This window comes from Eulemur rufifrons, chromosome 16 (assembly GCF_041146395.1).
Source record: "Eulemur rufifrons isolate Redbay chromosome 16, OSU_ERuf_1, whole genome shotgun sequence".
In the NCBI taxonomy this organism is placed as follows: Eukaryota; Metazoa; Chordata; class Mammalia; order Primates; family Lemuridae; genus Eulemur; species Eulemur rufifrons.
Window position 1 is genome coordinate 40,097,780 of NC_090998.1, and position 13,524 is coordinate 40,111,303.

General features: G+C 44.6%; 1 protein-coding gene across 1 annotated transcript; it reads right to left on the reverse strand.

Annotated features, from left to right (window-relative positions):
* Positions 1 to 737: 737 nt before the first annotated feature.
* Positions 738 to 12,793, reverse strand: CELA1 (chymotrypsin like elastase 1). Its single transcript, XM_069490873.1, has 8 exons — positions 12,754 to 12,793; positions 12,004 to 12,086; positions 10,835 to 10,935; positions 9,794 to 9,919; positions 8,603 to 8,739; positions 6,982 to 7,127; positions 1,666 to 1,815; positions 738 to 890 (listed from the first exon to the last, which is right to left on the reverse strand). The coding sequence occupies exons 1-8, from the start codon at positions 12,791 to 12,793 to the stop codon at positions 873 to 875; spliced, it is 801 nt and encodes a 266-aa protein (XP_069346974.1). The 3' UTR covers positions 738 to 872.
* Positions 12,794 to 13,524: the final 731 nt, after the last annotated feature.

Sequence of the window (13,524 nt, forward strand, 5' to 3'; positions counted from 1 at the left end):
TCCTTTCAGTTCCCCCTTTGCTTTCTCCCAGGCCAGGCTAACAGACTGAGCCATGGCCAGGACAGAGCAGAATTATCAGCTTCCCAGTTCTCTGTGGTTTATAGACCCCTAAATCCGGTTGCCTATTTTAGTCCCAGCTTGAAATGCTGATTCACACTTAGTTTTAGGCCCCATATTGTTGTCACCTCTTCCTCTGTGTTCTGCGTCTTCCCGTCAACACTTTCCTTTTTTGGTTTAGTATCTTTTTTCTCCTTTTTTTGTTTTTGCTCCCCAGGCTCCTTTCTAATTTGTCATTTTCTTAGTCTGACAGCATCTAACCTACCTCCTAACCCCATACTCCTATCTCTAGTGTATCCTAGTAGTTGCCATACCTAGCAGTTGAGGTGAACACTTGTTCTAGGCACTGAAGGGGGAAACAAAAGAAGAATGAACCCATAGTCTACCTGGGAGAGTTAGGGCACATCAGTCACTCAGGAACTTTTGTAAGCACTCCATGCCTTTGAATATAGCAAATATGCACAGGAGAGGGGGGCAGATGGACAGATTAATGTATAGGTAGATCCTAAAATAATACAAAATGGCTAAGGTACAGCCACTCCCACTGGGCTTAGTTTGTGGACTGGTAAAGGTAGCAGCAAAGGGAAGAACCAGTGCACAGATGTGGTGAAATCCAACTTGGGTCCTATAACTGCATTTCCTCTAGAAGGCTTAATTATAAATAGAAAGACACAGTATGATAATGCATATTCAGTTTTATATGTTTTTCTGTATCTGACTCAATACTCTCTTAGAATGCCTTTTTCTTGTTGGTCTCAAATCTACTTGCAGACCTAAGAACCATCTTGGGAAGACTGCTGGACTCAGGAAAATGTTCAGTTCGAGGCAATGACCTGAAAGAAAAAAGAGTTATGTCCACAGTGAGTAACTTCTGACCAACTCCTTTCTTATTTTTTCAGGGCTCCCCATAAAGTATGGCCCTCTCCTGGGTTTGTGGGGAGTTGAGAGGGTATGGGGCTGGTGGTGTGACAAGAAGTCTCAGCTGTGATAGGACACCTCAGTGTTATAGGCACATGCCCAGGACACGGTGGCAAGGACAGACCTTGAAATGGCTGTGAACCAAGATTCATGCCACAAGTCTCCAGGATGATTGAAGGGTGGAGGGCACAGTGAAATGTGTTGTGTGGTTCTTTTAGGACAGTGTAGGCAGAGTCTTACCTAAGTCTCAAGCACTGTTTAAGATGGTTAAACCTCTTTTAAAAGTTAGAGCAAATCCTTGTAATGCCCTTAGAAAGAGCTTGTGGGAGAGCTCTTTGGTGCCCTCTTTCCTTGCCCATGAGCATGTAAGCCTTTCTGAACTGATTTTTCTGTTGGCTTAGACTTAGGACAGCATTGCTATGTGCCTGGTTCAGATCTGGTATCACCGCCATCTTAGCCTATGTAGTAAACAATAGAGTGAAGTTTGCTCAATGGGTATGTGAAGGGGAGGGAACTCAGGATGGCATTATTGAACAAAGTACATTATGGAGGAAAGGGAACGGAGTAAACACATGAATGTGGTAAGGAATTATGGCTTCCCCAGCCTAACTTTTGCTCCCCAACCCCACCAGAAACCCACCTTGGATTTCCAGGTGACCCTATTTCAACCCATAATTTGAGAGGACTCACATTATTTATCCAAGAGATATAAGCAGAGACCCGGGTGAAGACTGTGGGCTTCCTGGAGACATTACAGCCCTGGCTGGACACAAAGCTGGTCACTCCATGGACAGCATACTGGCTATTCACCAAACAATGGAGGGGGCCTCCAGAATCACCCTGCAGGAAGGAGAAGCAGAGTCCTAAAACTCCAGATCTTTTGCTCTTTGGGCCTTTGCTTACACTCTGCTCACCCCCATCTCTGCTTGTGAAATCCTGTACAGTTTTAAAACTCTAAGTCAAATCTTTACTTCCTTTATATCCTCACAATCAAAATGAATCTCTTCTTCCTTTCTAAACAACCACAGTACTTCTTCTCTTTCGCTATACTTATTTCATATTCTGCTTGGTATTTTGGTTTCATGATTTGTTTCTACCTCCCACACATACTTATGAGCTTCCTGAGACAGGAACTATGTCTTACTGATATCTTTCTTCTCTACAATGCTAGCATAGAACTTTGAACATCTTAAGTTCTATAGTTTTTGTTGACTTAAATTAAACCTGGGATGAGAGAAGTAGAGCATTCTAATAATTTCTTTATCCCCAGCATTTAGACCAATGAGTCTAATTAGACCAAGTATTTGGACTCCAAGTAGATAGTAAACACATACTAAACTAAACTGGAGTGAAGAGGAGAAAAATGTTGTATTAGATAGTGGTTATGTGCTCAGGCTTAGAATCAGAGGAACCCGAATTAATATACTATGATCTTGACTCCCCTCTTATTCAGCTCCCAGAATGCCAGGTCTATATATAATACCAGGTATAAAAGGGAAGACATTTCTCTGGAAAATCTGACCAGTCTGAGAGGAAAGACCTAAAGATACCGACAATAGAGGTTCCCCCTCCCCCCCAAATGGCCTCTCCAGATAACCTGACACAAATCCACTGTAGATGAACACCACCTAAGGCTCAGGGCTACCAATCAGCTTTTTACCACCACACTCTGAAATAAAGGCAGATGGTCAAAGATGACCAAACATCTAAAGAAAGCCTTTAAGGTAAAAATAAAGGTCAAAATGAAGAGACAAAGAACTAAATAAAAAATGAAGGCAACCAAGACTATGCAGGGAGAATAAAATAAACAATAAAACTATGATTAATATTGCATTCACGATACAAGAACAGCATGCTACTAAACAGAACATTCAGAGAACAAAAATTTCTTTGGAAATTATAAATCTGACAGATTTATAATAGAAATGAAAGATTGGAGGAGTTGGAACATAAAGTGGAACAAAGTATAGAGAAAATAAGAGGATTGGTTTAGGAGGTAAAAATATGAATTACAGAAATCCTAGAAAAAGAAAACTAAAAATGGAGGGGAGAAAAATCATCAACAAACAAACAACATTTTCAGAATCAAAGGTCTGGAGTTTCCATGCCAAGACACAGATCACTAAGGTCAAGTGAAGGGGTAACAAGTTGCTTACAAATTAGTGGAGAATGTGGGATTGAATTAGTGATAAGTTGACTATGTATTAACCACATGAAAGACAATTATCAACAACAGGGAAAACAAAGTTATACAGCAAAGGAAAAGTAATCCTAGGCCGGGCGTGGTGGCTCACGCCTGTAATCCTAGCCCTCTGGGAGGCCGAGGCGGGTGGATCGCTCAAGGTCAGGAGTTCGAGACCAGCCTGAGCAAGAGTGAGACCCCGTCTCTACTAAAAATAGAAAGAAATTATATGGACAACTAAAAATATATATAGAAAAAAAAAAAAAAGAAAAGTAATCCTAGAATATTGTTAATACGTGATTTAGTTGTGAATAGCATCTTACGTAATCATAATAAACACTGAATGTTGATCTAACCAAAATTATTTTGGGAGGTTGAGGTGGGTATTAAAAAAGTTCATGCTTGAGGGCACGTATGTGTATATAAAAGGGAAAGAGATCCACATCTGCTGTAACTGAAAAACTGAAGTAGCAGTGTAAGTATATATTTTTAAAAGTATGGAGGTAGACACCAAAGGAATCAGGTGTGAAGAGTTGCAAATGGTCTTCTCTGGGGAGGGAGAACTAAAGGAGTGAAGGGAGCGCAATGGCTCTTCTTTTCCATTGTTGAGCACTATAATTTTATTTGCCATTTAGAGCAATTTGATAGGTATAGCTTCAATAAAATTGAAAACTTAAAAAGAACTAGGGAAAGAGATCAAAAGTTCAGATTGGGGAGAATTCTTTTAAAGAGGAACTAGCTGAACCCCACCCCACCTACTGCTTGAAAGATGTTTCTTTCTTTTTAAAATTTCTCCACTTTTGAAGGATGTTTTCTTTAGATTACTGTACTCAAACAAAAACAACCTAAATCTCTCCCACTTAAATTCTGTCAGGGATTTGGGGGTATTTCAGGGCCAGAGAAAGGGAAGATAAATGAATTGTACTTAATACTATTGTCTTATGCTAATTGACCTGAAAAGAGACCCCAGTTTTGGAGAAATGGAGGGTGGGCTGAGGATTTTGGAGCAGAGGTAAGAGCTGGAAAAGAAATCAGTGGGAATGGTTGATTGAAGTGGGGAAAAGAACTGGGGACCCAGAACTGAAAGCCCAGAAGATATACTATTTGGGAAGCTCCCGTGGGAAGGGACCTAGAAACACAATGGCCTCAGAGGATTGTCAGTTTGAAATGGCAGCCAGAAGAAAAGTACTGTAGTGTTTCAGAGTTCAAGGCCTGAGAGAGAACGAAGAGACGTTTATTAACTCAGAAAGGCTAAACCTGGCTGGGAGCAAACGAGACAATTCAAAGGCCAGGTGTGGTGGGTCATACCTATAATCCTAGCACTCTGGGAGGCTAAGGCTTGAGCTCAGGAATTTGAGACCAGCCTGAGCAAGAGCAAGACCCCATCTCTACTAAACCTAGAAAAATTAGCCAGGCATGGTGGCGTGCGCCTGTAGTCCGAGCTACTTGGGAGACTGAGGCAGAAGGATCTCTTGAGCCCAAGAGTTTGAGGTTGCAGTGAACTATTATGACACCAAAGCAAGACTCTGATTCGGGGGTGGAGGGTGGGGGATGGGTGGTGAAGCTACCTTAGGAGGTTATAGGTAGAGCTGGTTGATAAGGCTCTGGAAGAGGTTGCATTATGCATTAATCTCTCTCTTTTTCTTTTCCTTTTTGCCCTTACTCCCATGTATAGTTACTGGGATACAGGACTTTTAAGTTTTAATGCCAGGAAAGTTGGGAGCAAACTAGGATGAATTGGTCACCTTATTTCCACGGTTGTTTTTGCTCACAAAAAAACCTGTTAATCCTTTCATTCTATAGTTTCAGCCAGACTACCACCCTCCTGCTGGCTTCTCTTCCTCCTCTACCTAGCTTGGAATTTGCAATTGATCTGCAAGCCTGTTCCTTTGCCCCAGTTATGCAGGAAAACCTGCCCCTGGATTAATCCACTCCTTACAACTGAGTTTTGAGTAATGGAGTGAATCATACACCCACATGGTCATTGTGTGGTCTCCAAACTCAGCCTATCAGTAGCATCTTGGAGGACAATCCTTCTCCCATTCACATTAATTATTTCAGACCCATACGACACTTGCCCCTTCATTTTCAGCAGTCGAGTTGACTCCTCCTAGCCCTCCTAGTAGTTCATGAGTAACTAGAAGCAATAATGCAGAACACCTGCCAACTTCCAGCTACCCAACCTCCTGCAAACTTTCACATCCATATGCACATCTGGTATTGCTTTTGCTGTTCAAAGACAGCTCCATCTGTGCTCTTGGTTACATCTCTTCCTTCTCCTGTGGGATCTTGTGCCATCCGTTTTTACCTCCCTTTGACTCCACAGGGTCCTTTCCTCTCTGCCTGTTTATGCACTCAGTTTTCTTCCCTCTTAAAAGAGGGAAGAAAGTTCTTTTCCCCCTCCATAACTTGCTATCCTTAAAGCTACCAGACTTTTTCTGTTTTTCTCTTTCAAACAAGATTCTTGGAAGAGTAATCTACATTGCCTGCTATATATCTTAATGGCTCTTTATTCCTTGCCCTTTAATCAAGCTTCTGCCCTCACCATACCACTGAAACTGCTCTTGCTGAGGTTACCAGTGACCCACCAATTGCAACCACCCTGGGCTGTAGTGCAAAAGTAGCCACAAACAATGCATAAATGAACAACTGTGGCTGTGTTCCAATAAAATGTTATTTATGGACACTGAAATTTTATACATATTTTTACATGTCATTACATATTACTCTTTTGATTTTCCCCCTAACTATTAAAAAATGTAATAACCATTGTAAGCAAGCAAGTCATACAAAAACCGACAGTGGGCTGGATTTGGCTTGTGGGGCTCCAACCTCTGCTCTGCTCTAGCTGTAGGGAACGTCCTATAATTCTCCATGTGTTCTAGGTTGTTTCTTGGCCCCATGTCTTTATTCATACTGTTCCCTCCCTCTGAATATCTTTTCTCCTTTTTGCCTGGCCTATTCCTATTTAACCTTCAAAACTCACTACAGATTCCACTTTCTTGAGGAAGGCAAGTCTTTTCTGACCCCAGGAGGTAGAGGTAAGTACCTATCCTTGGGCTTCCATATCACCCTATGCATATCTTTGTTATAACACCTAACCACATTGTATCACCAAGTTCTATTGTATGTCTGCTCCTCTGGTTCCTACACTTGACACTGATTCCTCTTTGTACCCTTAGCACTTAGCACAGTACCTGGTATATAACAGATAGACAATGAACATTTGTTGAACAGCATTAAGAAATCTGTACAATGGTTCATTGCTGATTGATCGTGTCTAAACAGAGGAAGATTCTATTTATTATGTACTTTATTTTTTAAAGTATTAAAAGAAATTATTTTGTATATTTTCCCCTATCATACTCATCTGAACATACTGCCCAAAATACCACTGGGGTAAAGGGGCGGTATTGGAGGAGCTATAAGAACAGGTGGGACTGATGGGAGCCAGTCTGTCTTACATACAATTACAACCACCCCTCCATGCCTGGCCCCATCACTGCCATAAAAAAAATCTCGGTTACAAGCAAGTACTAAGAACACACACATATACTAATACACAAATAGTGGGCCATGTACAAGCTTTTGAGGTGGGAGCATTGAGCATGATGAATTTTAAGGTTCCTTTCAACTTTGAGATTCTGTGAGTGTAGAGTTACTAGCACAGAATTATTCTCACTCAGATGCCAGAGTGGAAAGTATAGTCTGTACATGGGTGTGAGAGTAGGTGTGAATAGGGGGTGATGAAAAGGTGGGGGGGTGAGAGGCAGAGAGGGGAGGAACCTCGAGTGGAACTTCTGAGACCTCCTGCATGTGCTCACCTGGCATCCAGAGCGAACTCCATCTCCACCTGCACACACCATGGTGTTCTTCACAGTAGAGCCCCAGTAGGAAGAGCTGGAGCAAGTGGCATAGCTCACGGAGGGCAGGTAAGCCTGCTGCAGAGTCTGGGACAGCTGTCCATTGGCTGAACAGGACACACAACATTGGAGGTCAGCCCCAGATGCTGTCCAGGGGAAAAACCTTCCACACTTGCCAAACCTTAAGCTCTGGTGAAAGGGCAAACTTCCTTCTACATGTCAGGGATCCTCCTTTCTTCACTCTTAGATGGCCACAACAAGTCCTGTCCTTCAGAGAGTCATCCTTACTTATTGTTCCCAGGTTCCAAACCACTCCTGCTTTTTGTCACTCATGGATAATTTAGTTAAGTAGTTAGAAAGGTCTTATGTATTGATAACTTATCTGTCTGCTCTGCTTCCTCCTTTCACTGTAAACCCCAGCAGAGCTGGGATTGTGCATACTTGTTCCATTTCTTAAGAGTTTGGTGCAGTTTTCCTTTCTCTTGCTCTTTAGACTTTTCAAAGCCTTTGCCTTGTATTATGTCTTTGTTATAGATCAAGACATTGAACCTCAATAACATTACATGAATGGAGTGGAGCTGGATTAGAAGCCTGTGTCTCTCTCAGCTGCAGGTTTTCTTAGACTTGCTGCTCGTACCAAGGCCTTGCCTTGCCTCTAGAAGCCCAAATACTGCCTGGTGGCTGATAGACTTCTGTATCAGGCTTAATGTTTCTGCCCTTCTTAATGATCTCCATAGCCCTCCCACCTTTCCATATTATCTGTATAATGTTCCCTACCTGAAGTCTTCTCGTGATGACCAGAAAAGAGGTGAGGCCTCCTCTGCTCTATACCTTCCCCTGGTTCATTCACTCCAACTCATGGCCCAGTGCCTGCCTATGGAAGTAGCATGATGGTATAATGACCATCAAAGTGAGAGCCAGGGCTGGGCACAGTGGCTCATCCCTGTAATCCCAGCACTTTGGGAGGCTGAGGTAGGAGAATTGCTTGAGGCCAGGAGTTTGAGACCAGCCTAAGCAACATGGTGAGACCTCGTCTCTATAAAAAAGTTTTCTAAATTAGCTGGGTGTGGTGGTGCACTACTGTAGTCCCAGCTACTTGGGAGGCTGAGGCAGGAGGGTCATTTGAGCCCAGGAGTCCGAGGCTGCAGTGAGTTATGATCACGCCACTGTACTCCCTGCCTGGGTGACAGAGGAGACACTGTCTCAAAAAACAAACAACAACAGCAACAAAAGTGAGAGCCAGGATGCCTGGGTTCTGGCCCCAGTTTTGCCTGACTTGTCATGTGATCAAGATCCCTAATTTCTTTGGCCTCAGTTTCCTCATGTATACAATGAGGGGCTGGTACAAAATACTCTCTGAGGCAAGTCTTTTTTTAGTTCTAAGAGTCTACGAATCTCTAACTTGACTATTCTACCATCCATTCTTAGCTTGATTTATTTAATGTATCAATTATTTTATCTATGGTTCCTCTGGTTCCTGGTCTCTGGCTATAAACACCTAGGACTACAGAAAAATGTGCCCCCAAACTCAGCTACCTATTCAAGACCTCTGTGGTGGATGCTGCCAATGTAGGCGACTTACTCTTGGTCCTGCCCCAGCCTGTGATGTAGCAGGGACTGTTGTTAGCCAGGATGGTTCCTGCCTGGGGCAGAACACCCAGCTGGACGTAGCCATTGAGGGTAACGCTCTGGGCCAGGCGCAGCAGGGCGATGTCATAGCTGCAGGAGGAAAGGAGACTGCTCACTCATGAGATCAGTCCTTCCCTCAGGTCAGCATATGCGCTGGTCCTCTCTAAGCCTTTGTGTCCCCATGGAATTGGAAAGCCACCAACCACTTTGAAAAAGGAGAAGCCTAATTTTCTAAGTCTCAAACTTGAGCAATTATGCATTTTGGTTGTAGGACATTATATGTTTAATAGCAGCATCTGCTGGTAGGATTTTGGTATTGCAGCCTAACGCCGATCTCCACAATCCAAGGAAGTGGAGAACCAGGAATCTGAAAGGAGCAGAGTGGTGATCTTGGTGGCAGACTTCTCAAAAAAGAAAGATGTAAAAGACTGCATGACTCTGAAAGCCAGCAGAATATCCCAATTATTTAAACCCATCCCTGCCTCCACACTCTACAGAATTGACCACCATCTTCATTACTTCCTTTCCGTAAGTTTACTACTCGGCCTTGAAGTTTTCCCACGTAAGATTCACTTTAAGGGCCAAGGCACAGTGGCTCATGCCTGTAATCCTAGCACTCTGGGAGGCCAAGGTGAGAGAATTGCTTGAGCTCAGGAGTTTGAGACCTGCCTGAGCAAGAGCAAGACCCCATCTCTATTTAAAAAAAAAAAAAAAAAGGTGGGGAGAGGGGAAAGAAATTTACTTTTGCTGGTAGAGTCTGTTTTATAAAGTGAATATAACAATAAAAACCAGACAATAAAAATGGGAACATTAAACTCTGCAGAAAAGGAGCTTCAGGTATTCCAATCATGAAAACCAGCCTAAAGTCCCAAAAATCTTCAAAAATTCTCAAGTCCTCTGAAACCTAAATTCTCAAAGTCCTCCTGGATGAATGAGCCAGCTCATGGCTCCCTCCAGGACATGGTGCCCTCTCTTAGGCTCAATGGGCTCTTCAGCCAAAGGACAGGCCATGAGCCATGAACTAGGTTTCCGGCAATGCAATCCCTCCAGCCCTCTTGAGAGAACATGTGAATGAAGCCAAGACCCAGCTGCTGGCCAGTCAGCTCTCCACCTCCGAGCCCAGGCCTGCCCAGCCTGTACCTACCCTGCAGCCACGTTATTGCTGTTCCAGTTCGGATGCACCACGATCTTCTGCACCCTCACGTACTGCTCGGTGCCGTCGTTCTGGTTCAGGTTGTGTTCTCCGACCACTACACGGAAGGTCAACTGGCTGGAGTGAGAGAAGGAAGCCCTGAGTGATCCAGGGGGCTCAAACCTTCTCTTTTTCTCCTGGGAGAAAAGTTGGAGAGCCATCTTATATACTTTCTTCAGAACAGGAACCCATCTTAATGTGGCTCAGGTGGAGGAGGAACGGAACACCCTCAAAGATGAGGAAGTAACAAGCTTTCTCCCTAATTTACTAACTTGTGAATGAAAAAAACTGTCATCAACTTCATTTTCAAAGTTTATTAAGCTGAACATCATAGGCTGAATATCTTGTAACCTGGGAATGGTGTGGTGAGCATAAATGAAGTAATGGCTCTCAGCTGCAGAGATTTTGAGGGAAGCATCCACTCCTAGACTAGTAGTTCTTAAAGCGTGGTAGACTGGCAGCATTAGGATCACCTGGAAACTTGCTAGAAATGCAAATTATCAGGCCTCACCTCAGACCTACCAAATCAGAAACTCTGCTGCGTGGGGCTCGGCGTGCCTTCCAGGTGATTCTGATACATGCTCAAATTTGAGAACTATTCCCCAAGACAAATATGAAAAAATAGTTACCAGTGATGAGATGTTGACTAGGCTCTTAAATATTTACTCAATCCTCACAACAACTGTACAAACTAGGTATCAGGACCCCTTTTTAGAGAGAGGAGAACGGGGGCATAGAGAAGCTAAGTAAGTTGCCCAACATTACATAGCTAGAAGTTGGGGGAATGAGGTTTGAACCTGAGCCAGCTTGACTCCAAAATTTGTACTTTTCACCATGCTACCTCTCTATAGGCCCCCAAACGCAAACGGGCTGGGCCATGGCCCACTACCCAGCCCCTTAAAGTCCTGCCCTGAGGGGCTGAGGTTACAAATTCATCCGGAAGGGCCAGTCTCTTCCCCACCCAGGGCTCAGAAAAGCTGGTCTTTTTCTCACGAGTCCACGCAGTGAGCCGCTGTCATCACCCAGTTCTGTCTGATGAGGGTCCCTCCACAGGTGTGATACCAAGAACTCCCGGACAGGTACTGGAGGGAAATCTAGATGGGGAGGAAAGAAAGGAGGGATAGGTTGGTGTTTATCAAAAGGTTTTGCCTCAAACCCCTGGCATCCCTCAAAACCTCCAACTTTCTGGGCTAGGGAGGGCAAATAGATGCCAACTGCTGTCGATTGGTTGGTAGTGGCTCCCTGGAATGGTGCTGAGGCAGGGTGTGTAGATGCCTCGGGGTCAGCAGGGAAGAGTGCACCATCGTTTGGTGGTTTGCTGTGTACATGGACGGGTAGTAAAGATACACACACAGTGTGTTTGGCATTCTTTCTCTAGGTTGTTGCAGTGGCCCTAGAACCAAGGTGCTATCTCCATTTTCTCTTGGAAAGAAAATGTAGCCAAGGAATTGCCCCATCACCTAAGCCGAAGTTTAGGTCTCCGGAGCTCCGCCTTCAATGTTTTCAAGACATACCCTGTCCCTCCACTTCAAGGAATACCAATGGAATGTTCATCTTTATCAGTTCATGTCTCTTCCTCTAGCAACTCACACTACAGAATAGCTCTAATCCTGAAAATTGGGGCTCAAACTTCTGTAAATTGAATATAACTCTAATGGCAGTGATTCAGAGTGTGGATATTCACCAGTTAATTTGCCAGTTTTACATACACATTTAGATTATTTAAATCAGGGCCCAGCTGCCCTGTTACGAAAGTGGAAACTCTTTAAATAGCCAACTAAGCAACATACTCTGTTTGGATGTGTTTGTGTGTGACACACACTGTGTGGAGTGGTGTGTGCATGTGTGTTTCAAGGTATGTGGAGTCTGAGGTGTGAGTCTGGCACAATCTCTAGAGTCTGCCACAAGTGAGGGAGTACAAATGTGATTTCCGTTTGGTGTGTGCCTTGGAGAATGAGTGTGGTTGGTGTTTAAATCTCCTCCTCCAAATCTTTTGCATTCGGAAAACCAAATAAGCCTGGTCCCATCCATCCTTAAAATCGAGAATTCAGACAGTTGGAGAGCTGCCCGTTAAGAACATATACAAACACACATAATACTTTATGTCAGTGCACAGCAACTCTTATTCGGGTGGAAGTCTGGGGCTGCGAAGGGACACCCACCTGGGAAGGCCAGGAATTCTTCTGGGCCTCAGTCCCTCCAACTACCCGGGCATTGGTTTCCGGAAAGTCCTGGGTGCTGTGTCCTTTGTGGGGCAGAAGAAAAGTGAGTGATGACTAAGCGTGGGGTCAGCCAGGGGTGCGGGTGGGGGCGGTGGTTGTGCTTTGAGGAATGTTAGCCTTGTCTGCAAATTCATAGCTCCTCCCTAACAAATGAGGGGCCCAGCTGTGAGTTCTCTGAGCCCCTTTTGAAAGCAGGAGAAGCTGAGTGCCTTCTGCTTCCCCAAGGTGTCCCCAGAACTCTGGCATGCTATGAAGGACCTATCTCAAATCACCAGCCCAGGGCCCTGAGGCTCCCTGTGGTCTGGGCCTTACTCAAGGTCACCCCTTGGCTTGAAGGGACACCCCCCTATCTGCCCCCAATGCCCCTGGATTCTTTGGCAGGATTCTCTAGGGGGCAGGGACAGCAGTGCACATCCCAGCCAGACACCAGCTGGGGGTGGTGGGGAAGCCCAGGCTCCCTGGAAGGGGCTTCTCTCTGCTTTATGACTCAGGCACCTCAGGGGCCTGCATGACCAGTGGCCCTGACCTTTCCTATCTTGGGCTCCAGGAAAGTAAAGTTTTTACTAGACCTACAGGCAGAGTGTCCTACCATGCCCTGGGATGGGGAGCTGGCCTGGGCTTAGAGACCACTTTCCGACCCTCCGCTTAAATTCTCCTCACTATAGAACTCAAGCCAAATGATCCACTTACCATAAAGGACCAGGGCAGCGAACACCAGGAAGCACAGCATGTTGCCAGTAAAGTAGACCACTGCCCCCTTGCCATGAACCAAGCCCGCTTTATACTTCTCTTATCAGCAGCTTTGCTGATCTTCTTCCTGCCAGCTGGCAGGGCTGCGAGGGGAAGGCAGGGAAAATCACAGGTGACATGGAAACACAAATGAAAAGATTTCTTTTCAAGTAAACTAATTTATCTGTTATTCAAAGACAGAACAAGGCCGGAGCTGAATTAATCATCTGCTTTTAGTTGAAAAGCATCCAACAAACTCTTTTTCAGAAATAAGATGGAGGCCAGGCATGGTGGCTCATGTCTGTAATCCTAGCACTCTGGGAGGCCGAGCCGGGTGGATCATTTGAGCTCAGGAATTTGAGACCAGCCTGAACAAGAGCAAGACCCCCATCTCTACTAAAAATGGAAAGAAATTAGCTGGACAACTAAAAATATATAGAAAAAATTAGCCAGGCATGGTGGTGCATGCCTGTAGTCCCAGCTACTCAGGAGGCTGAGGCAGAAGGATCACTTGAGCCCAGGAGTTTGAGGTTGCTGTGAGCTAGGCTGATGCCATGGCACTCTAGCCTGAGCAACAGAGTGAGACTCTGTCTCAAAAAAAATTGAAAAAAAAAGAAATAAGATGGAGAGGTGGAACTGGCTTTTCCCTCAGGGTACTCCCCTCAATGTCTAGCACTGCCTCACAATCCTCCGTGGCACCCATGAAGGCAGAGACCTGTCCAGTGCATTAAC